The following is a 23,751-nucleotide window of genomic DNA, read 5'->3' as shown; positions in this document are numbered from 1 at the left end:
AGTCATCAATTTTAAACGCTTAGAAAAGCGCAACGGTTTATTTTGTGTCACCAGCCCAGGTCAAGTTACACTACTCGAGTAACTGTGTTTACATAGGGAAAACGTGGAAGTGTTTGGTCGCTTCTCTGCTTGGCCCATATTTAATGCATGGGCTAAGCTAAGTGCTAACATAGTTTTGCGGCAATACAGAGCGATATAGTGCACGCACTGAGACGAGAGAGGTATGTATCAACTCGTCTTAGTTAAGGGAATAACATAGTTTAATAAGAAAAACTGGTGGAGTATCCCTTTAATCCAAAATATTCCCAAATAGGCGCTTTTACATTTTGCTTTGAAACCAAATCTTCCGCCATTGTCAGTCAGTGACTGTTGTTCTCTAAGCGAACTAAATAAGTTTTATTACTATAAAACATTAAAACGACGGTTGTGGGGGCGGTGATGTAATCGGTTTGTGGCTTAACACAGGTAACATTGACTATATCAACAGGCTTGCTGCTATAGTTGGTTATCGTTTAATGACCTTGGTGTTGTTGATGAACATTTTTCGCATTGGTTTTCATTTATACACATAGAGCAAACCCAACCCTTCAACACACCTTTTTCACCTCTACACAGATGCCTAAAATTGTGTGCCTTCTTACCTTTTATTTTTATTTTCAGTTTTACCCCAGCTGTTGCCCATGGCGACAGGGATGGATTTACACCGCCGTCACGGCGCCATCCTGGCCTGCGCTGAGATCACTCATGCTCTCTATGAGCTGGCCACCCAGAGCAATAGGTTACACCTGCTTTTCTTTATTACAGCTTTGCCTAACCATAACTTTATTTTATTTAATGCATTTGCTTCCTTGTAGGTCAGTGACTGATTTCCTGTCCTCTGACACCATTGAAGGCCTTAAAGACATTCATCAAAAGGTCTGCAGAATTAGTCTCTTGTGTTATTTCGTGAAATAAGAAACAAAAAGCAGTTTATTGCAACTGATCCTCCATATGTTTGTTCGCTTTAGCTCTCTGACAGAAAGCAGTACAGGTAAGCACTTGCTTCATAACCTGGCACTAATTGACATCAGGGGCACTTATTTTTCTATAGCTTGTAACTGATGTTTGGTTTGGTTTTCCCCTAGGGGATTTGGTGGAGAGCTAATGAGACCAGCTGGTAAGAAATAATTTTTCTGTAGAATTGATTGTGCTTCACATGTTAAAAATTCTAAACGAATGTATAAGTGTGCGTGACATAAAGCAAGCATCATTACTACTATAGCTCATACTAATTAGTTAGTGGTTTGAAGAAATCTTTAGCTTTCTGTTACAGACATGAATAATTCCTCAAATTAAAGAGAGGTGTGTACCACTTATAATTTTGCTCTGGCTGACCATGAACAGGGTGCAGAAATCACTTGAAGGTGGAAGGCGGGACCTAAGCCAAATAGGAGCCATAATTTCAATAAGAATTAGGGTGGGCTCTTTTGACTTGGGCTAGTACAAAAATCCCCTGGCAAAAACCACCAGAACATTTTCTTCAGAAGAAAATTACAGATGTCCGTGTTATCCGATTATATGGTGGTTTTGACGAAGACTCTGATCAACTCAATAACAAACACCTTAAAGATCATCTTTATGCGCACCCTACATATTAATCATAATAATCACAAAAAGCACACGCTGATTTTCAATCATGACAGGCTTGACAGGTGTTCAGCACTTGGATTCACTTTTTTCTTTAAGTGCTGCATGTTTTAAATAGTTACTATAAAATGGATAGTTCCGTTCCTTGATTATGATTGGTTGAGCAGTTTTCGAAGCTGTTTTAAATTACTTTACAAACATACACCTGTGACCGCATAACATCAGAATTGTCCAAAATCGCCCCATATACCATTAAATATCGCTTTATCTTACCAATTTGGAAGCAAGATTTTTTTTTTTTGGCATGGGTAAGCACTAGGGATGCACGATATGTCGGCCACCATATTGGTATCGGCCAATAAGAAAATTTGGCCGATATATAAAAACCGATAAATAATTGATTATAACCTTCAGCTGAGACACTTCAGATGCACACTGTTCACAGTGGGTTTGAATTGCAAGTCTGTCATATAGGCTTAGTACATAAAATTATAATGAGAACTCCATTATAATTGTGAGCTTGGGACATGGATTTAATGGTGAGACTATGTAAATATGTAAAATTTGGATTTCGATTTATCGGTCAATATATCGGCTTTCAAATATTTTTTGAGAGTTATCGATATCGGCATCGACCAAAATTTTCATATCGGTGCATCCGTAGCTAGCAAATTATAAAAAAAAAAGTTGTTTTTTTTAAATAAAAAGTAAAAATTTTTAGTTTAATTTATAATGCTGTTATATTGTTCCTTTAAAAAATCAACCAAATTCTGGTATGATGACAGGCGGTTTAAGGTAATGTGCATGAGATTTTGATCAAATTAAAGATAAAATCAAGTTAAATGTTAAATACAATTCATTGGAAAAAGTCATTTGATTCAAAGTGGAAATGCTGCCAAAAACTAATGGCACATAAAGTTGAGGGACGTGTTTTGTCCCATATCTTAAGAATCAGTGATTAATAGTTCAGGAAATAGAAGTTTAAGACATTGCAGATGGCCCAGTTACTTTAAAAAGTTATTTTTAAACCCTTTTCCTTTTGTCTTTTTTTCTTTCAGTCTGTGGCCTCATTGAAAAGCTCTCTCTCTCCAATATGCCTTTTAAAGATGACCCAGTTATCAGTGAGTCAACCACACCTCTTTACAATTGCATTATTTAAATATGTTTGACCACAAATGTCTCACGGATGTTTCATGGATTTGTAATGTTGTCGACTTGTTTGTGATTGTGAGTTAATGTGTATTCTGATTTCTTTCAGCTGGTTGGCAATGGCTAATAGACGACAGCTTGAAGAACCTTCACCTGTTCTCCAGCGGTGCCAGACGGGGTATACAGGTATAGGCCCCACCTCAACACCCAGAAGGCCTTACAACTGTACCGAATGTGGCCGTTATGAGAATATAATGTGTTTTCTGTAGGATGCTGCGGTCTCAGCATTGGCAGCGTTGTGTCTGCAGTGTTATCAGGTTGAACCCGGGGTAGCCGACCTGAAAATGCAAGGTACAGGAAACTAATTCAGTTAATACAATAGCAGGTTGTGGTTGTTATTATTAACTCTTTCTCCGCCAATGTCCTATACCTTTTCCTGGGTCGACATTTCATTCGGTAACATTAGGCAGTTTTGAATTACATCGTGTCGAATGTTTGGTGATCACGTTAGCTTACTTGTGCGCAAGCAATGCTTCTATCCGCTCCTGGTTTACGCAGATCATCTTCGTCGCTTGTTTTTGGATCCGGAGATGCTTTACTATTTCAGAAGATCTGTAACAGCGCCCCCTACCGTATAACAGTGAAAATACAGATTGCCGGAAAACCGTGTAAATGGCGGGAAAGTTGTTGTGTCATAAATGACGGAAAATCTCGTCAATTGCGGGGAAAGAGTTAGATGTTGAACAAGTACTTTTGGGTGTGGTTACTTGATGTCCACATACTTTTGTTCATTTATTGTTTGTTTACATCAATTTGTTGCCACACAGATCAGTTGGTTACTCAATACCTGTCGGCCCTGGAGAGTCCCGAGGTTCTGTCACGCTGTGGCTGCGCTCTCGCCTTGGGCTCACTCCCTCCATTCATGATCCATGGCAAACTACAGCAGGTCGCACCTCATAACGCCTCTTGTTTTCAGCTCAAGTGTGAATCTGAGCCATTAGGCTGAGTATGCATACTCTTACGTGTTCCCTAGATCTTGCCTGGGCTCCAGGCTGCCTGCAGAGTTGCTCAGAAACAGGAGAGTCGAACTGAAGCCAGGAGGGATGCGGCCACAGCCATGTCTCAGTGAGTAACACCTTCTCCTGTCTCCTCTGCGCTTGAAGAACCAGTCTGCCAGAGCTTAGCGTGAGCCAGCTTGGTCAACGCCTGCTCCTTCCTGCAGGACCTGAAATTCATGTCTAGTTTCACTGCTTTGTCCCGTCTTGCATTGCATGTCCATGTGTCCTGTGCTTTCTTGTCTTCTTAGGGTGTGTGTAGCTGTAGGAGTGTGTGCACAAGGAAGCCCGGACCGCGTCCTATGTGAGGGCAACATAAGGCCTGTGTATGAAGCCTTGCTGGGCTGTATGAACGACTACAGCACGGACAGCAGAGGGGACGTAGGGGCCTGGTAAGTTCACATGCTGCCTTTTGTTGCACAGTATACAAGTGCAACAGTGCTGTCGTGGTATTCAAACGTCAAAATAAAGGTACTGCCTCGGGTCACAGTAAATGCTCCTCCACATGAACTACATCTGCTACATCTCCCTGCGGTTTTCTGCCAAAAATAAAAGCAAAGAAATTAAGACCGCTATCGTAAGCTATTAGTCTTGTAATTTTACTGTTGCTCTATAAAATACATTTATTATTTGTTTTATTTAAATTAAGGGTTTTCCCGACTAAGGATTTGCATAGACGAATCAGAATCGTCAAGTCCTGACTATAGTCGACTAATAGTCGAATCATGTGTGTGGTGTTGGGGAGGGGGCGGGGCTTTAACAGAACATCACACAAAGAAGAAAATGTATAAAAACATTTCGGATCAATAAAACTAAGAAATAACATAAATAACTGCAGAAAGGCCACACTGCAGATAGGATTTGCATTTCACATGCAAATCAAATTAAAATCGGCTGAATTGCCTGTACGAGCACGCTCTAAGTAGGCCTACAGCGCAACATCGATGCACTGAAAAATAATCCACAATTAAGAACACAATATACATTTATAATAAATAAAAATACAAAACGAAATAAGTCAGAATCAAGTCACAAGATGCAGAACAAATGTGTGCAAAATGCCTAAAGTGCAGGGGAACGAATATTCAAAACACAACTCACAAATAGTTCAATTAGATCACCCTGAGTGATCAATTAATAAAATAAAAATAAAGAAATTATTAAAATAACGAAAGTATGGCCAGGATTGTCAACTTTGTCTTTTTATCTGCAGAAACAACAATAAACGCTAAACTGGAGCGTCAGTCTTTTTAGCTAAACGTGTTCACACAGTATCCAAAAATCACATTAGAACCAGCTGAAATGTTTTGAAATCACTTGTACCCAGACCTGATCGAGAAAAAAATCCAGTCTTTCACTCTGTCTGTGTCCGTTTGAGTCTTTAAGCGTTAAGCGTTTTAGAATGTCCCGAGGAAAACCAACTTGTTAACGTTGCCCGGCAGAAGTGCGATCATGTTGCTAAATCCAGCCTTGGAGAATATCCTTTCTGATGGTGTGCATCTTTAGATTTTCTCATCCCAGACATTTTTAAAGATTTAAATCCCTGCCGCCAAGACGCTCCTCTGTCGGTCACGGATCGAAAGTGAAACTTAAATCTGTGTTTGGATTTATTCACGCTGCACGCACGTTAAAAATATTTATTAAAAGCTTCTTTCTTTGCACATTTTTATTGACCGCATTATCATAATAGGCTGTATATTATCGTATAGACAGAAAACCAGTAGTTCTATGTGAAATCTTACATTGAGCACCCTCATATAGCCAAAATGACATGATCCTCGTTTAATAACACCTCTGTGAAGATTCGACCGTGAGATTGGTAGTCGAATCAGGCTCTTCCTGTCGAAGCATCGAATCTTCGACTATTTGGGGTCACCCCTAATTTAAATACTACTTTTATTTTACAGTACAATAGTATTACTATAGTAATACATGTCTTTGTTGGTTTGTTAAATTATTATAATTTGGTGAAATACAAATATTTTAATGATAATAACAAAAACTATTATTATTATTATTATTATTTATTAAAAATGTGTTTTACAGTACAATTGTGTTACTATAGTAATATATTTCTTTATTGTTTGTTTTTTTATTTAATAAAATACAAAAAAAATAACAACTATTATTATTAATATTAATAAAATAACTTTATATTTTACAGTACAATAGTATTAATCGTGTAATACATTTATGTATTGGTTTGTTTAATTATTATTTAGTGCAATAAAAATATTTTAATAATACTAACGTGTATTTATTTTACAGTACAACAGTATCATATTGCTATGCTATTTATTGTGTGTTTTATTTTATAATTTAATCAAATAAAATAAAAATAACTATTATTATCATATACTAATATTGAATGGGTTCCATAAAACAACTCTGTGTCTTGGGTGAGTTTTTCCTTACATCTTCATTATATAACAATGATAAGTTGAATCAGTTTAAAGGGATAGTTCACTTTGAAATAAATTTTTGGTATGTTTTAGCTTACCTCAAGGGCATCCAAGATGTAGGTGTCTTTGTTTCCGCAGAAGTTTAAATTTTGATATTTTTAGGTCAAACCGTTCTTGTCTGTCAGTCATATAATGCAGGTCTATGGGGTCCACCTCAAAGAGCATGCACAGAGAAGTCCAAATTAAACATGATTTAATGACTCGTAAATGTAAGTACACATTGATGGCCTAAGACACGAAACGAGCGGTTTGTGTGAGAAAATGAACAGTATTTATATCGTTTTTACCTCTTGTAAACACAGCCACGTCCAAGTGATCTGATGGCGCCGGCGCTTCGGTCTTTTCCGGCAAGCGCCGGAAGTGATCTCTCGCACGTGTACGTCACTCATTGTTTACATAGAACAGAGATTGTAGGTAAGACGGCTAATTAAAATGGTACTAATTTGCGCTTATCCGTGATGTTTAAACTGTCGTAAAAGAAAACAATAAAAAAATAAAACAATTGTATGAGTGACGTACACGCGCGAGAGATCACTTCCGGAAAAGACCGAAGCGCCGGCGCCATCAGATCACTTGGACGTGGCTGTGTTTACAAGAGGTAAAAACTAGGGCTGTTTTCGACTAAGGATTTTCATATTCGAATCTGATTCGTTAGATTTTGCCGTAGTCGACTGATAGTCGAACCTTTTTTTTTTTTTTTTAGATAGCAGCTAGACGTTCGGTTGAGTAACTGTTCGTCTGTTATAGGACAACTCGCTCTACGTTTATTTAAAATGAACAGTAAGACAACTAGATGTGAATGTGCTTTCCATTAAATGAATCCTTAACAAAAAAACCAAAAAAAAAAACCGTTGCAATGAACGTGCTTTGTTTTAAATAAATCACACACAGTAAACAAAACCTTAACAAAAAAACTTTGCAATGAACTTTGCAATTTAGACGCGCAAACTGCGAGCCGGTGCGGTGAGACGTAGCCTACATGCTCGGGCAGATTCGGCTTGAAGTCGTTCATCCTCGGATGCGGCTACAAAAAACGCTGTGCACACAGCCAAGCGAAATGGGGTCTTGACTCTTGCCGGTCTTGCGCACCCAACGCATCATTTTTTGCCGTGCGCACCTTCGCGCTCGTGCGGACGCGTCGAGTATAAACAAGGCTTTACTCCGTGTCATCGCGTGCTCTGATCGGTAAAGGTGCACAGACCTCTCCCGAATCATCTCCAGCACTCAGCCTCCGACGCACCACTAACTCCGCCTCCGCTTCCCTCGTAAGATGATATTAGTATTTAAACATTCTCTATGATAAAAAATGTTTGTAAAAAATATTTGCAAAGCACGGTTTTGCCGGTTATAGAGTTCTAATGACGGTGTTCAACTATAACCGTCGGTCTCACGGTTATATAATAACCGTCACACCCCTATTGGTTACATAACACTTCCCTACTATTCGACTATGAGGTTCACAGTCGAATCAGACCTCTCCGAATCGAATCGTCGAATCCTCGACTATTAGAAGTCAGCCCTAGTAAAAACGATATAAATACTGTTTGTTTTCTCACACAAACCGCTCGTTTCGTGTCTTAGGCCATCAATGAGTACTTACATTTACGAGTCATTAAATCATGTTTAATTTGGACTTCTCTGTGCATGCTCTTTGAGGAAGTGACCATAGACCTGCATTATATGACTGACAAACAAGAACGGTTTGACCTAAAAATATCAAAATTGAAACTACTGCGGAAACAAAGACACCTACATCTTGGATGCCCTTGAGGTAAGCTAAAACATACCAAAAATTAATTCCAAAGTGAACTATCCCTTTAATGTAGTCATTTAGTTTTATTAAAATAATGCAATACAATTTAAGAAATTAATCATTTTAATAATTAATTTGTTAGATGCTTTATTTGACTCATTATTTGTCATTTAATGTAAATAATGGTGTATAGCCCTGGTATATTAATGTAATTAATTTAGTTTTTAAATGTAAAATTTTAGCTTTCACTTAATTTAGCCAATTTTAAATTTGACTTAATTTGACCAGAACTTAAACTTAAAGTGGCAGCTATTACAATCATACACTATATTGCCTAAAAATATAACGCTGAACATATTTATTGTGCTCCGCTGTACCCGGCCTGCATTCCTCAAAATCCCCACAGGTGCCTCCAGGGATAGCAAAACCTCAACGTGACGCTTAAAATGTCAACAATCAACATGTGCAATTCTCGTAATGCCTTCATGACTAACAAAGCATCAACAAATATGTGAAGCACCTCATGTGTGGTTGTGGTTCTCTTGACAGTCACAGTGTAGCTCAGATTCTTCGCTCTCGTTCTGTTTCAGGGTGAGGGCGGCAGCTATGAGCAGTCTCATGGACGTGACCCTGCTGGTGGTGGCGTCTGCTCCAGAGCTCCTCTCCTCTGACCTGTGAGGCACTATCAGTCTCCCTTAACTTCAGTCATAGCTAACCAAGTGCACATTGACAACTGCTCACAGATATTTTTCTCATTTTCTGTAGTGTTCAGCGTATGATGTGTTGCCTGGCCCAGCAGGCAGCAGAGAAGATTGACCGCTACCGAGCCCATGCTGGCACCGTTTTCCTGCGGCTGCTCCATAGCACGAAGCCTGCAGTACCACACATTCCCCACCGGGAGGAGCTATTGAGCATCTTCCCTCCGTGAGTACCACACGTGCTCTGGAACGTTAATATAGTCCAGTTTTACAAACAGACCTACTTCTTGCTTACAAATCACCATATTAGTGTTGTGCGAAAAATGTGTACGAAAGCACTTGAACCCCGATGATTGCTGCTTGCAGCTATATTTGTTATTATTAATATTTTTCTTCGCTAAGCTGATCGCGCAGACAAAACCGTTATAGCACCAAATAAACATACATGAACATCAAAAGGTATGCTGGTACAACTTACTGAAATGTCATGTCTCATGTGATCACTCTATCAGTGTTTCAATTGTGGAAAGATGTCAATAAAACAGCTTGTGAACAATGTACTGTAAAGTAACATTTACCTCAGGAAAGCCATTCGGTTTCCATAAACTCGATTGTCAGATAGAAAATAATTAGTATTAAAGAGGAGCTTTTTGCTGATTATATGCACTGTATTTTATATTCAACTATTTTATTTAACCTCGTCTTCATTATTTAATGTATGTTTGAATAAATCTGTCATGAAAACAAAACAAGTTTTTATTACAACCACCGTTTCAACAACAAATCATAAAAAAGTTGGTATAAAAACTGCCTTATGTGCAATTAAGATTTTTATAAACAATAATTTGCGGGTTGATTTTTATATAAATGTGATTTATTAGTTGATTTTTAAATAAACTTTAGTTTATTAAAAGTCATTTTTTCACTGCATCACCACTTAATAGCGCAAGAGGAATGAGGAAGTTTATTTTTATCTTTCGGTCAATTGTAGCTATAATTTCATAATATTTTTAGGCCACTTGTATTTTTGGTTTATATACTACATTATATAGTATTTTAGTGTTTATGGTCTTATTATTACAAACACTACATTTACCTATGGAAAAACATTTGCTAGTTTAAAGTAGAATTAAGGGCTTTAAATCTTGGTTCTCCGTGACTTTGGCTCAAACGGTCGGTTTTCATTATTGTATTCTCTCTGATTGTAGAAAAAACTCCAAAACTTGTCTGCCTTCAGATATTGCTAGAAATGCGTTTAATCATTAAGAGCTGTTTTTTTTTTTTTTGGCCTCAATACTGGCTTAGGTGTCTTAGTTTTCTACCTACACCTCTTTGTACCTCTGATTTGCATGCAACGGGTGCGTCAGACATTAAAGCAGCTTACATTATGCCATTAAATTTGGGAGGTGCTCTTTTGCATTGAAGTGTCTGAAAAGCACATCTTTTTATTTTCATTGCTTACCATTTTAGCTGAAGCTCAATAAAAAGTCCCATCCCAAATGCTTCATTCATGTTTATCTCTGACCTATCTCTGTTTTTTTTACATGTACCCTAGAGAGGCTGGAAACTCCCTCAACTGGAACGCCGCGGCACAGGCCTTTCCTCACATCACGCAGCTGCTGCGTCTGCCTCAGTACCAGTACCACACACTCCTGGGCCTCTCCGTGTCTGTGGGTGGCCTCACCGAATCTACAGTAGGTCACCACATAAACACAACCATTAAAACACACTTCACCCTCAGCCGCCTCTTTTTCCCTTGTGAGGTGGCTGAGTATAATTTGTTAAAAAACAGGGGATTTTAACCTTTCTAAACGTTAAAACACACAGTATTAAAACGTTTTTTTTTTCTCAGTCATACTTTCAAACATCAATTTAGATCTCTAGATTAATAAGGTAACACTTTACAATGAGGTTTCATTTGTTAACATTAGTTAACTACATTAGACTTCAGCATTTATTATTCTTGTTAAATGTAAATCTTAACATGTACTAATAAAATTTTTAAGATCAAAATATGTATCTGTTATATAGTTAATACAACACAGTTATATAGTTAATGCACTGTAAACTAACATGAATATTTCATTAACTAACAGTAACAAAGGTTAATAAATGCAGTAAAAATGTGTTGCTCGTTGTTAGTTCACTTTCTTAATTCATTATCTAATAGTACAAAATTAGACCTTATTGTAAAGGGTTAACATTAATACTTGACTATGTTAGTTAATTCAAATTACATTTTTAATCAGTTGACAGTATTTTGAACGATAACCAACATTACTATATTGCATTATGCTTAACAAATAATAAGTTAATACATAACTAGTTGTTTGTTCTAAAAAGTGGAAATGGAAGTTGGTAAGATATGTGTGTAAGTTAGTAATATTTTTAATATTTTTGAAAGAAGTCTCTTATGCTTATCAAAGCTGCATTTATTTGATCAGTAATACAGTAAAAACAGTAATATTGTGAAATATTACAATTTAAAAGAACTAATTTAATCCTGTGATGCAAAGCTGAATTTTCAGCATAATTACTTCAGTGTCACGTGATCCTTCAGAAATCATTATAATATGATGATTTGATGCGCAAGAAACATTTCTGATCATTATCAATGTTGAAAACAGTTGTGCTGCTTAATATTTTTTGTGGAAACCATGATACTTTTTTTCAGGATTGTTTGTTAAATATAAAATTTTAAAGATCAGCATTTATTTGAAATATTATCTTGGTAACATTTTAAATGTATTTACTGTCAATTTTGATCAATTTAATGCATCATTGCTGAATATGATAATAAATATTATATTTATTATAAATTATATTAAATATAAAAGTCTCACTCCATGGAATGGGTTCACAGACCCCTGATTGAAAATAAATCTACCACATAACCAGACCACAGCCAACAGAATAAGCATGTGAGGAAAAACACTATGGGTATGGTTCAGTTAGAATAAATTGTGTGGTGAGAAAAGACAAAAAAGCGACCAACAGAGGGAGCCGTCGACACTCTGTTCTCCAGAGAGTCTGTCTATCTATGGTGACCATGAATAGTTTCAGGGAAATTGAGACTATTAGACCATGTAGTTTTACTAAGCGTTGCTTCATTTCTGATTTGCAAGAATTGCAACACAAAAGTGGTCCGTTATTTTGGGTTTTCAAAAATAAGCTGGTGTTGAAACGCTTTGGTGTTTTAAGAAAATTTCTGACATGTGTTTGAATAAACAGAAATTTTGCCACAAATGCAAGTCTGTGCCCGTCCTGGCCTCAAAGTGCACTGGGTGTAAACGGCTTAGAGGCGAAACCACAGCTCCTCCAGTGGGCCAGGATTCGTTCAAAACAAATTTAGCTGGAACGGAGCAAGTGGGATTGGCACCATGTCCCTTAGCATTTGCACTCATGCTTTCGGTGGTGACTTAGGGCCCCTGGAGGGATCTTCAGCTCATCAGCTCTCATACACTTAATCTTTTCCTTTCTCCTTTTCTTTAAAATGCTGTTTTTCTATGATGCAAAGCTGAATTTAAATTGTTTTACTCGTCACATGTTCTTTCAGAAATCATTCTATGGTGATTTAAAGCTTAAGAAACATTTCTTATTATTTAATCACAAACATTTACACATTGCTGCTTCATATTTCTGTGGAAACTGAACAAAAAAATCTTATTGAAAGCAAATTTTTGAATGGTAGTATATGTTTTTATAAAGAACATCACTGTTATTCGTGTTCATTTTGGGATTAGAGATTGAACATTAGTAATTTGATTTAACATTTGATAACAAAGGAATGTATTTGAATGAAAATGCAATTCAAACACAGTTGTAATTGAAATTATTCAACCCCCATTGCAAATCAGGGTTATTGGCAAAATGTACAGCTTTTCAGCTGTTTGCAATGAACAAATCAAACAAAAGTAATTGAAATAGCTCAACAGAAAATTTAACTGAAAATGCAACTTTTAATGACTTCCGCAGTCTCAAAATTATTCAACCCCTTCATGGCAAGCATCTTTAGTTCAAGTTAGGTGACTGTGATGGCCACTGTAGGATCTTCCAGGACTTCTTTTGCAACCAAGCCTTGGTGGAATTTGAGGTATGCTTGGTATTGTCCTGTTGGAAGGTCCAATGACGCCCAAGCTTCAGCTTCCTTACTTGACGGCATGACAGTTTCTCTTAGGATTAGGACACAAATTAATCCATCTTGCCTTCCACACGCTGCAGGTTTCACCGAGCCCCGCCATGCTTAACTGTTCTTTTCAGCGTATGCTTCATTCTTCTTCCTCCAGACATACCGCTGATCCATAGGGCCGGAAAGTTCCAAAAAGTTTCGAAAAGTTTGTTTTATCGCTCCATAGAACAGAATCCCAAAACTTCTGTGCCTTATTTATATGATTTTGAGCACTTTTCTTGTGCTTTTGCGTCAGTAGGGGTGTATCTTGGAGTTCTGGCATGGAAGCCGCATGCGTTTAGTACGCGCCTTACTGTGCAAGCTGAATCCTCCGTGTCTGTTGCCACCAAGTCTTGCTGCAGGTCTTTTGCAGTCACTCAAGGGTTTTTCCTGTACCTGCCTTCTCATAAATCTGGTTGCAGCCACCATTGATAGCTTCCTTTTTCTGCCTTGTCCAGGTAGTGTAACCAGTCTTCTTTTAACTTTGAACTTGCGAATTATGCTTCCAATGGTGTCTCTAGGAACATTTAGTGCCTTTGCTATCTTTTTGTATCATGTTCCTTGTTTGTGAAGGCAGATGATATCTTCTCTTAAAGGATTAGTTCACTTTAAAAAAAACTTTTGCTGATAATTTACTCACCCCCATGTCATCCAAGATGTCCATGTCTTTCTTTCTTCAGTCGAAAAGAAATGAATGTTTTTGATGAAAACATTCCAGGATTTTTCTCCATATAATGCACTTTGCTGGGCACCAAACGGTTCAAGGTCTAAATGATTCAGTGCAGCTTCAAAGGGCTTTAAACGAGACCAGACGATGAATAAGGGTCTTATCTAGCGAAACGATCGGTCATTTCAAAAATAAATAAAAAAGTTAGTTTTATAGGCACAAATGCTCGCCTTGCGAACTCTCCTGTTCGAACTCGTTCATCAAAATGAACGAATCTTTTTTCGAGTCAGTGACTCGAAAAAAGATTCGTTCATTTTGATGAACGAGTCAATGACTCAAAAAAAGATTCTTTCATTTTGATGAACGAGTTCGAACAGGAGAGTTCGCAAGGCGAGCATTTGTGCCTATAAAATTAACTTTTTTATTTATTTTTGAAATGACAGATCGTTTCTCCAGATAAGACCCTTATTCATCGTCTGGTCTCGTTTAAAGCCCTTTGAAGCTGAACTGAAACGGTCATTTAGACCTTGAACCGTTTGGCTACCATTGAAGTCCATTATATGGAGAAAAATCCTGGAATGTTTTCATCAAAAACATTAATTTCTTTTCGACTGAAGAAAGAAAAACATGGACATCTTGGATGACATGGGGGTGAGTAAATTATCAGCAAAAGTTTTTTAAAAAGTGAACTACTCCTTTAACTTTTTGGACCATTCTATTTCTAACATGCATTCAAACATGACACTCAACAAACCTAGCCAGTTCAGATATTCCATGTGTTCTAGCTCAAGCACACCTGGTGCAACTAATGAAGCCCGTGATTAGTCGCATCAGGTGTGCTTGAGACAACACCTGTTTTGCAGATTTGTGCTTGTTGTGAGGGATTCTATTCAAGAGGTTGATTAATTGAGACTGCAAAAGTCATTAAGTTGCATTTTCAGTTGAATTTGGGCAAACCACTTGAAACATCTGTTGTGTTGAGCTATTTCAATTACTTTTTGATTTGTTCATTGCAAACAGCTGAAAGTTTTGCCAATAAACCTGATTTGCAATTAGGGTTGAATCATTTAATCACAACTGTACATATGAAGTCATGTAGTGCAAATAATATGTCAAAACATGGAGGTAGTTATCTCATAAAAATAAAATGGCAAGGTTAATTCAGGCCTATATTCTTATTTCTATATATAAAGTCTGGTAGATGCATTATTCTTTCTCCATCCCACTTTCTTAGTGTTTTAGGCTCAGTGCCTCTCCTCCAGTGGCTGTTGGGACATCAGCTTGATTTTAAGCCCTTTTGTTATTTATCGCCACCAGTGTTTGTTGATGAAGAAAAAACAATGTAAAGGCCTTTAACGGGAGCTTTGAGCATAGTAAATGTCAACTCATCTGCCAACTGGACCTATAAATGAGTCCCCTATTAGAAGCGGCAGTTCTCCTCCCCCTCTTATTTGATTAGAGCCATGGTAGAGGTTACGCTCTCACCTTCAGCCTGGAACTGGGTGATCTCTCTAAGCCAAAACTGCTGGATAAATGAGCGGTTCTCACAGAATCAACACTGAATGATCAAGCTTCTCTCTGAAGATCAGCTCCCTCTGGACATCTGAGTCCGTACTGATACCTTACATAAGCATGCACCATCTGACCCCTCACACACATTAGCACACTGCTGCATGGGAGAAGTTTGCATTCAGTGTGAGTGTAGTGGGTAAATGTTCAAGATGTTGAGTGCTGCTTTCTTTGCTTATTATTTCATGTTTTCTCTATGAAAATATAGGAACATTCTGTCTCGTACCATTACTTCATATGACTTACACTGAATCGGACTGCCTTCATTAAAATGCAATTCAAATCTATTTTCTATCTATTAATAAATCTATTTTCTAAATACATGAATCATTCACAATAAGATCTAGAACATCTATCCAGAGTCAGCGGTCAAAAACCCTTTGCCCTTCCGGGTCAAAACACCTGCCAAAATATTATATTTGCTACCTTTATAGCAGCAATTGGCTCTTACAATGCATATTTCATTTTTTAAAGAATGCTTCGACCTTGTAATTTTTTATCATAATATAAAAACTGGGCCTTCCGGTGAAAATTACAGACTTCTCTCTGGTGGTGAATGCCGGTCTTCTCCAATCTCCAATCATTTACCCATTTTGTCCACCTTAAATTTAAATGTAAACCCATTTAAATGATTGGAGGTTAAACCTGATTAAACCAGTCCCTGCAAGCTCATGCTCCTCTTACTCCACTTTTGTGTGCAGTGACCACAACTCAAAATCCAATCAACAATCGATACATAAATCCAAGTCCCTTCCCTTTTTATCTTTTTAATCTGTTACTCTTGGATAAGTCTCGCGTAGCCAGACCTTCAGACTGATGGTAGAAGGTATGGTCTCCATCGCAGCTTTCATTAGCCAAGGACCGCCCAAAATGAAATCTGACCTACATGCAAAGCAACCTATCACAGTTCGTTTTGTTCTGTATCATGTTTAGGGGCGTGAAAATATAAAGTTGATGCCCCTACATAACAGAACAGTGTGCATCTAATAAATTATTCATCCAAGAATGCTGTGCCAAGTTACTGCAACAATGGCGCTGTGAACTTCACATACTTGAATCCAGCATTTAGTTTATCCTGATAAGCACTCATTGTCACAGTAGTAGACCCCACCGCTTTCCTCTTCCATGAGGGGGTTTGGCATCACGACAGCTTTGTTTCCAGGCAGACCTTTAAAGAACGCGAAATCCTGTAGAATACAACCAATCAGTTGACGACTTCAAAACTCCCGGAGGTTTTCCCATTTTGTGTGCCTTATGCATCAGACATTCATCCAGCAGTCCTTGGGCTTGACGTTTAAGGCTGATGCTACACTTAGATGTATATCACAATATGGAAGAAAAGATTAGCCTTTACTTCGGTTTCATTGCGACCGGCTCTCCCTGCATGTCTCTTTCACAATTTATTATTCATCTTCAAACTGTGATGTGATTGGAATGCATCTTGATTTTATGGATCAATCCACAAAAAATTATAAAGCTGAATTGTGTATTAATAGAAATAAATCAAAACAAAACATTACACACTTCAGCTATTAAAAATTAGTATTTAATACTATTCCTGAATTAATACAAACCATATGCAAGACAAAACTTTATGGTCACAGGGTCCAATTCTCACTATGAACTACAACTTTTACCGCAATAAACCCCTAATTACTGCTTATTAATCGTTAGTAAGGTAGTTAAGTTTAGGTATTAGTTAAGGAATGTAGAATATGGTCATGCAGAATAAGGCATTGATATGCTTTATAAGTACTAATAAACAACCAATATCCTAGTAATATGCATTCTAATAAGCAACTAGTTAATAGTGAGAATTAGACCCTAAACTAAAGTATTACCAACTTTACCTATACACATGCACATATACTGTGAAAATGTGAGTTTACGGAGCCTTAGAAGTTCTGTAAATGCAAGACCAACTAGTTTAGCTTTTTAAATACACTTTTGATTTACTCAAAATAGTTTTGAAGAATACAATCGTGACGTGGGCTCAAATTTTCACCTAATTATTGTAATTATCCAAAAGCAAGCAAAACATTAACTGTACTAGACAGCCAGTGATCATGATGTGTTTTCATTGTATGGAAAATGAATATAGTTAATATATTATATGAATAATTACAATTTAATGATTACCAACTATTATTTTAACCTTTAATATATCAGTCTCTCACAAGTGAGATCTTTTTTTGTGTGTCTGCAGGTGCGTTTTTCCTCTCAGTCTTTATTCGAGTACTTGAAGGGCATTCAGCAGGATGACGCAGCGCTTCAGCAGTTTGGAGACACTTTGTTGCGCATCTTCAGAGATAACCTGCGCATTGACAGGTACAACTGCACCACCGCATAACACAACATAGCCACAAAACAGCTGTATATGTCATACAGATGCAATGAGGAAAATCTTAAATCTTAGTATCAGTAATTTGACATCATGGTAATGGTGTATATGCTTGAAAGTTCAACAACAACAACAACAACAACAAAAAGGCTTTATTTCACCTTTTTTTTGGGGGGGGGGGGGGGGGGGGGACTTGGTGGTGGCGGCTGTGATCCAAATGATGACAAGATTTTATTTTGTATTTATACTATATATTTTGATCTGCTCACAGGGTTTCTGTACCTTTGCTGAAGATGGTGGACCAACTTCTCGCTAACGGCTGTTTTGAACTCTTCACCAGCGAGGAGAGGTGAGCGTGGGAAAGCCCAGCGTACATTACTGCCTCCCTTGGCTCAGATACACAAACCATCCAGAGCTCGGCAGGAGAAGTGATATCATGACAGAAATACACAGAAAGGACTCACACAGGGAACCTTTGGGAGAACTTAAGATGAGCCCGGCCAAGTCATATGTTGAAACACGGGAGGCAGAGGGTGAATGTGTGTGTTGGTTTGTTTTAATCTGTCCATTTTTTTTGTTTGTTTTCAGTCATCCTTTTTGCGTAGAGCTGCTCTCCCTCTGTAAGGAGGAAATCAAGAAGTCCAAGGATGTCCAGAAGTTGTTTTCATGTATAGCTGTGTAAGTGTAGTAGCATTTCCAACACTCTGTGGATACATGGGGCAAATAAAGGCCAATTCACACTAATTCACACCAGATTACAGCAAGCCACTTTTCAGACATTCTAATTGCGATTCAGCATGTTCAATCGGCGAAAACAAGCTCTGACAGACGCCAACGGTGGTAACACACTGAACCAACAAAACACGACAACGTGTCTTTTGCCGTCTGCCGGTGCAGTGTGAATTTGCCTTAAGGATGTGGAAATTGAGAAATCTAGTTCTTGCTCCAATGTTCCAAATTCTTGATGTTTCTTGATATCCGAAATTTATTTTGACAGTGCAGAGACTCTTATTTTGACAGCACTGAGAACAGCGCGCAGATGCACAGTATCTCCCATTCTCCTTCTTCACTACATTAAATTAATAAAGAAACTGACAGAATATTAGAAAATACAATTCCCAGTGAGCACAGACTTACCAGTTCACTGTTTGTTAGTGTTTTTCCTCTTTTTATTCCTGTTTTTAACTATTTCCTGATCTGTGAAAAATACTGTAAAATGAGGTTTCTATCTGAACTATGTTTTAACGAATGTATTTTTATGGAGTTCAAATAATTTTTTTGCATATTGATATATTTTCCAATTAATTATTTCTAACTTTTTAATTATGTAAAACAAACTTTATTGCTGCAGTTGTTATGCAGTTGTTATTTACCATCTTAAAAATAAATTGTGTAATATCACACATAAGTCATATCGGAATCCATGCGACTTGTACGTCACTCTAGAGCAACATTCATCACAATTCTGCACTCATGGGAGTCACTTCAAAGATTTTACTTACTCGATGTTATCAAGACAGTTGCGAACGGCAGTCAGTGAAGGACAGTGATGTGTCAGAACTCACAAGTATTACAGTGACAGCTCTATATACGATATTTTCGTTTCCTCGTCTTTGTATTTTTATATTGCCTGCGCATAAATTCGCTGGCTTCCGCGGCAGATCACACTATAAATAAACGCGTAATCACTTACTTTAATGTCCTCCATGTATACTTCCTTATGGCATCGTGCTGTGTGACGTCTTTTTATTGTTCTTTTGCGCATGCAGGTCAGTTCAGGACCATGATCTGTTCGCACTGGAATCTGATATTGGCCACGTTTAAAGCAACAAAATGTGAACAGCTGTACAAAAAAAATCTGAATTGAGCACTAAGCCTCGCAGTGTGAACGTAGCCATAGCCAATCGGCTTTATCTCACTCCTCCCTAAGATATTGGCATCGGCCAATCTGTCGATCACTGATTAAAATAGGCTCTGTCGTGCAGCCCTTCTGACTGACTCCCACTCTTTCACGACAGGTTCTGTGGAATGGTGCAGTTCCAGGGTGATGTTCGGAAGAATGTCTTAGTGCAGCTGTTGATGTTGCTCTGTCACCCCTTCCCTGTGGTGAGACCATTAGCAGACCGCTTCAGCCCAGACTTAGTCTACTAGGCACTTCTGATGTAATTCTGACTCCATTGTCTCTCTTGGGTCTGTAGATCAGGAAGACGACTGCCAGCCAGGTATACGAGATGCTCTTGACCTACGATGATGTCATTGACGATGATCAAGTGCTGGCTGATGTCATGGCCTCGCTTAGTGACACTAATTGGTGAGTGTTGACACGGGGCTTATTGGAGGATTATGATGAAGAACTTCAGCTCAGCTACTGATTTAATTCTCGTTTCCTGTCTCAGGGAAAGTGACATCGCCACTGTGCGAACCCACAGGAATCAGCTCTGCGATTGGTTGGGAGTGCCAAGGCCGACTCTGGTAGCCAAGGTGACGCATTTAGGCATCTTAAGAGGTTTTATGGGAGAACATTTTGTAGTGTGGGGGATGTTGCATCATATAGCATCTGACTTCCAGATGCTGCTTTCAGTGTTACGCATCGACTGTTGGGAGAACAAGGTGTTTTTATGCGTTAGTGGGTGTTCAGTTCTCCTAATCGGACACAGAAACCATTAGGTTTCAGTTACAAGAACATTTGCAATTAAAGGGGACATATCATGAAAATCTGACTTTTTCCGTGTTTAAGTGCTATAATCGGGTCCCCGGTGCATCTACCAACCCAGAAAACATGAAAAGAGACAGCCCAGTAACTATGTTTTGGTAAGCCTTTCTCTAAAAAAAAAAATAAGCCGATCAGATTTCTACGTCAGAAGGGGATCTTGTTATATTATTACCGCCCCTAATCTGCACGTTTCCACCCGCGGCGCCGCCATTTGGTTTTCGCAAGCGACAACAGTGTAACCAGTTCTAAAGCAATAGCAAAAGTTTGAGCAAAGCATGCAAACTGTTCTGTCGTCGCTGCACAGATGAGCACCTAAAGGCCTGTTCACACCGGGACGAATTTCGCGCGCGATATTCGCCGACGTTTAACGCCTCGTGACTAAACAAAGGGCGCCAATGTGAGTGTGCACACCGACGCGAAAAACGGCACGCATAAAAGCGGCATTTTTTAAAAAACGCCTCGGGTTCGTTTTTTTAGTTTGACGCGCCACGTCAAAAACTATCCGACCAATGAGATTGGCGCTTTTGCTCACGTGTCTGGAGCTTCTGAAGTTACAGTAAAACACAACTTGGGGGCGCTCAAACACAAAACGGTCTTGCCGAGCACACATACGCAACGGCGAAGAAGATATACGCCAAGTAGCGTCTACACTGCCGGGAAGAAATAAGACGAGGAAGATGCAAGGCAAGATGAATGTAGAGCTGCTGGTCTCGTTGGTGTCGGAACATAAAGAACTATATGACAAACGCGACTACATCTAAATCTTAATAAAAGAGAATGTTATTGAGTGGTATTGCAGAGCAAATAGGAATGGAATGTCAGGGAATGAATTTGCATGTCCACTCGGCTCATCGTCAGCGAAAATCGCTTGGGTGTGAACACAAAAAACGCGTTGAAAAACGCTGGCGAATAACGCGCGCCGATATTCGTCCCGGTGTGTACGAGCCTTAAGACTATTTGACCAAAAAATGTCACAGCTGTCTTATAAAGACCTCAGGGAACTGTCAACTTTGTGTAAAAGTGAAACATGACGGTACATGCAAGTCATTGAGATGAATCAATGTAACTCCACAACAACTACATAAATGTATCCACTAACCATTCAGAAACGTCCAGGTTCAGTCTAAAAGTTGCGACCTCTTCCTGAGTCTCTCCGTAAGGCTGCACTCCATTATCTGGGGGGGGGTGTTTTGAGCTGAATTTCTCAGACACATTCTGGGGACTCCATAGATTTATATTATATATTGTGAAAAGGGGCATAATATGTCTTTATGGGGCTTTAATCTGGGATGAATATGCCTTTCTCCATCAATATGAAGACTTTCTGTCTGCACAATACTGCCCATTACAATGAAATAGATGAGCTGTCACTCAATGGAATAACTGTTAGTAATAATAAAATGGTACGCATGTGTATATATAATGTGTGTGTGCACCGTCAATATGTGAGGTCAGTAAGATTTTTCAGTAAGAAACCTTATTGTAAAGTGTTACCAAAATAAGAAATATGTTTTGTTGGGAATATCATATGTCCACATCAAACACCTACTGTACCTCTGGAAGAAAAGTCTTAATTTGATTTTAAAGTGGTGCCTTTATATTGGTTGTAGTGTATTTGTCATCTCGTCTGTTTGTTTGTTTCAGACTTAACTTCAATAGATCCGTTCAGTCTCACCTGGACAGAAGCTCACCTGTCGGCCTCTCTGCACTGCGTTCTGTCTGGACATCAGGAACAGTGTCCTTATGTCTTCTCTTCTGTCTGATAAAGTTGTCCATCTAACAGTATATGACCTGTCATCATTAAATTCTTAAGGAAAATGTCTTTGAGCTCAGTGCTTAATTTTTTTTAATTATGATTTCCCAGTTTACCAAGTTAGGCTTACCTTACTACACAATCTAGTTTTTTCTTTTAGTGTTTTTCTTTTTCTTTTATGAAAATATATTGCAAATTATTCATAGCATTTCATTCAGAGGCATATGAGGTGGAGAATCCATTTCAATATTTGACTTGTTCCAACACAAATTCAAGAAGTCGTTCACCCAAAAATGAAAATTCATAATTGACGCACTTTCATGATTCCAAAACCAAATCAGTGAACAGATCAGTTTTTCAATAAACCAGTTGAAACGGTTCAGAAATCTGATTCATTTAATTATTTCATTTGACTGACTTGGTTCATTTGGACTGCTTTTAAAGTGATACTTTGAAAGCTTTCTGATACTTTAATGCTATATATTTTTTTTACTATTTGTAACTTAATAGCAGCTGTGGTATGGAAAGAGCTGCATCAAGATTATTTGAAATATTTTTGTTCCACCGAAGAAGTCATGTGGGTTTGAAATGAACTAATTTAATAATTGACTATCTTTTCAACGGAACTGAATCAACACTGAACTGAACAATGACACTGTTTTCTTTTCTTTTTAGAGTTCGAATTCAACTGTTGCATCATTGAATCATTATTTTCCTATTGATCACTGTAAAGCGGCTTCGAAACAATCTGTATGGTATAAAGAGCTATAAAAATAAAGATGACTTGTCTCGACTTGAAATTATGACATGAGGGTGAGTACATTTTTTTTGGCACAGCCATATCTTTAAAGGAGAACTCCGGTAAATTTTAACATTGAGCTCATTTTTTGTACATTTGGAGTGCTGTCAGTACAGACAAAAACGACAAAAATCGGTGTTGCCTACACCGTGTTATCCTCTTTTTAAAATTCGCACCCTGTTGACTTCATGATTGTCGAGTACGCGCGCGCGATCATTGGTAACTAATATATAACACATGATCGCGCGCGCGAACTCGACAATTGACTACTGTGGACTTCGAACGAAAACAGGAAGTAAATACAGGTATGTGAGCTGGCTGAATTAACATCATTTTTATTAATATCTTGCACATCTACTGCAGTCAGATTGACCGTGGTCACTCTTAATAACACCACTCACATGGCTGTGCACTTGTAATGACATATTAAGGTTGTTAAGAGGCTAAAAGCAGGTTTAGATATTGCCCCATTGATGTCAACAGGGTGCGAATTTTAAAAAGAGGATAACACGGTGTAGGCAACACCGATTTTTGTCTGTACTGACAAATACACTCCAAATGTACAAAAAAAATGAGCTCAATGTTAAAATTGACCGGAGTTCTCCTTTAAGCCCAGCCTGTTGTGTTCGTTTCACTAATAATATCACTGGTGCGTTTTGGCCCTTCTTTTTTGTTTACCACCTTCAAATTGATAATTGGGTTTTGAGGGAACATAGTGCACTGGGACCTGATGGTAGATTACTTCCTTCCCTCACACCCTCAAACAATTAGTTCCCCCTCTTCATTCTCTTCCGTCACAGCCAACACAACAGCTTTCCAGACAAGCATTATAGCAATGAAACTCAATCTAATCCACCTCATTATACTCCAGGGAAAGTGTTAACATTTACAGGAGAGGAAGCCCTGGCAGTGGACAGATGCAGCTTGGCAAGCTCATTCCAGTCCTGGCTTCCTATCCGCGTGGCTGATGTCTGACTGTGGGCCGGACGAGGGAGCCT

At 38.3% G+C, this 23,751-nt stretch overlaps 1 protein-coding gene across 1 annotated transcript in view; it reads left to right on the top strand.

The window, feature by feature from the left end:
- tbcd (tubulin folding cofactor D) overlaps positions 1–22,023 on the top strand; it is a 52,943-nt gene extending 30,920 nt beyond the window's left edge. The window contains exons 20-39 of the mRNA XM_056272504.1: positions 661–778; positions 855–915; positions 1,008–1,030; positions 1,125–1,156; positions 2,685–2,747; positions 2,885–2,961; positions 3,045–3,126; positions 3,603–3,721; positions 3,809–3,900; positions 4,082–4,222; positions 8,636–8,719; positions 8,811–8,969; positions 10,299–10,437; positions 17,354–17,475; positions 17,760–17,837; positions 18,077–18,166; positions 19,507–19,594; positions 19,687–19,799; positions 19,885–19,969; positions 21,846–22,023. Coding sequence (XP_056128479.1) covers positions 661–778; positions 855–915; positions 1,008–1,030; positions 1,125–1,156; positions 2,685–2,747; positions 2,885–2,961; positions 3,045–3,126; positions 3,603–3,721; positions 3,809–3,900; positions 4,082–4,222; positions 8,636–8,719; positions 8,811–8,969; positions 10,299–10,437; positions 17,354–17,475; positions 17,760–17,837; positions 18,077–18,166; positions 19,507–19,594; positions 19,687–19,799; positions 19,885–19,969; positions 21,846–21,851 — 1,772 coding nt within the window. The 3' untranslated portion in view covers positions 21,852–22,023. The remainder of the gene's footprint in view (positions 1–660; positions 779–854; positions 916–1,007; positions 1,031–1,124; positions 1,157–2,684; positions 2,748–2,884; positions 2,962–3,044; positions 3,127–3,602; positions 3,722–3,808; positions 3,901–4,081; positions 4,223–8,635; positions 8,720–8,810; positions 8,970–10,298; positions 10,438–17,353; positions 17,476–17,759; positions 17,838–18,076; positions 18,167–19,506; positions 19,595–19,686; positions 19,800–19,884; positions 19,970–21,845) is intronic.
- Positions 22,024–23,751: the final 1,728 nt, after the last annotated feature.

This window comes from Rhinichthys klamathensis, unplaced genomic scaffold, assembly GCF_029890125.1.
Source record: "Rhinichthys klamathensis goyatoka isolate OS25496 unplaced genomic scaffold, OSU_Roscu_1.1 h1tg000015l_1, whole genome shotgun sequence".
In the NCBI taxonomy this organism is placed as follows: domain Eukaryota; kingdom Metazoa; phylum Chordata; class Actinopteri; order Cypriniformes; family Leuciscidae; genus Rhinichthys; species Rhinichthys klamathensis.
This window is presented reverse-complemented; position numbering and strand designations above follow the sequence as displayed.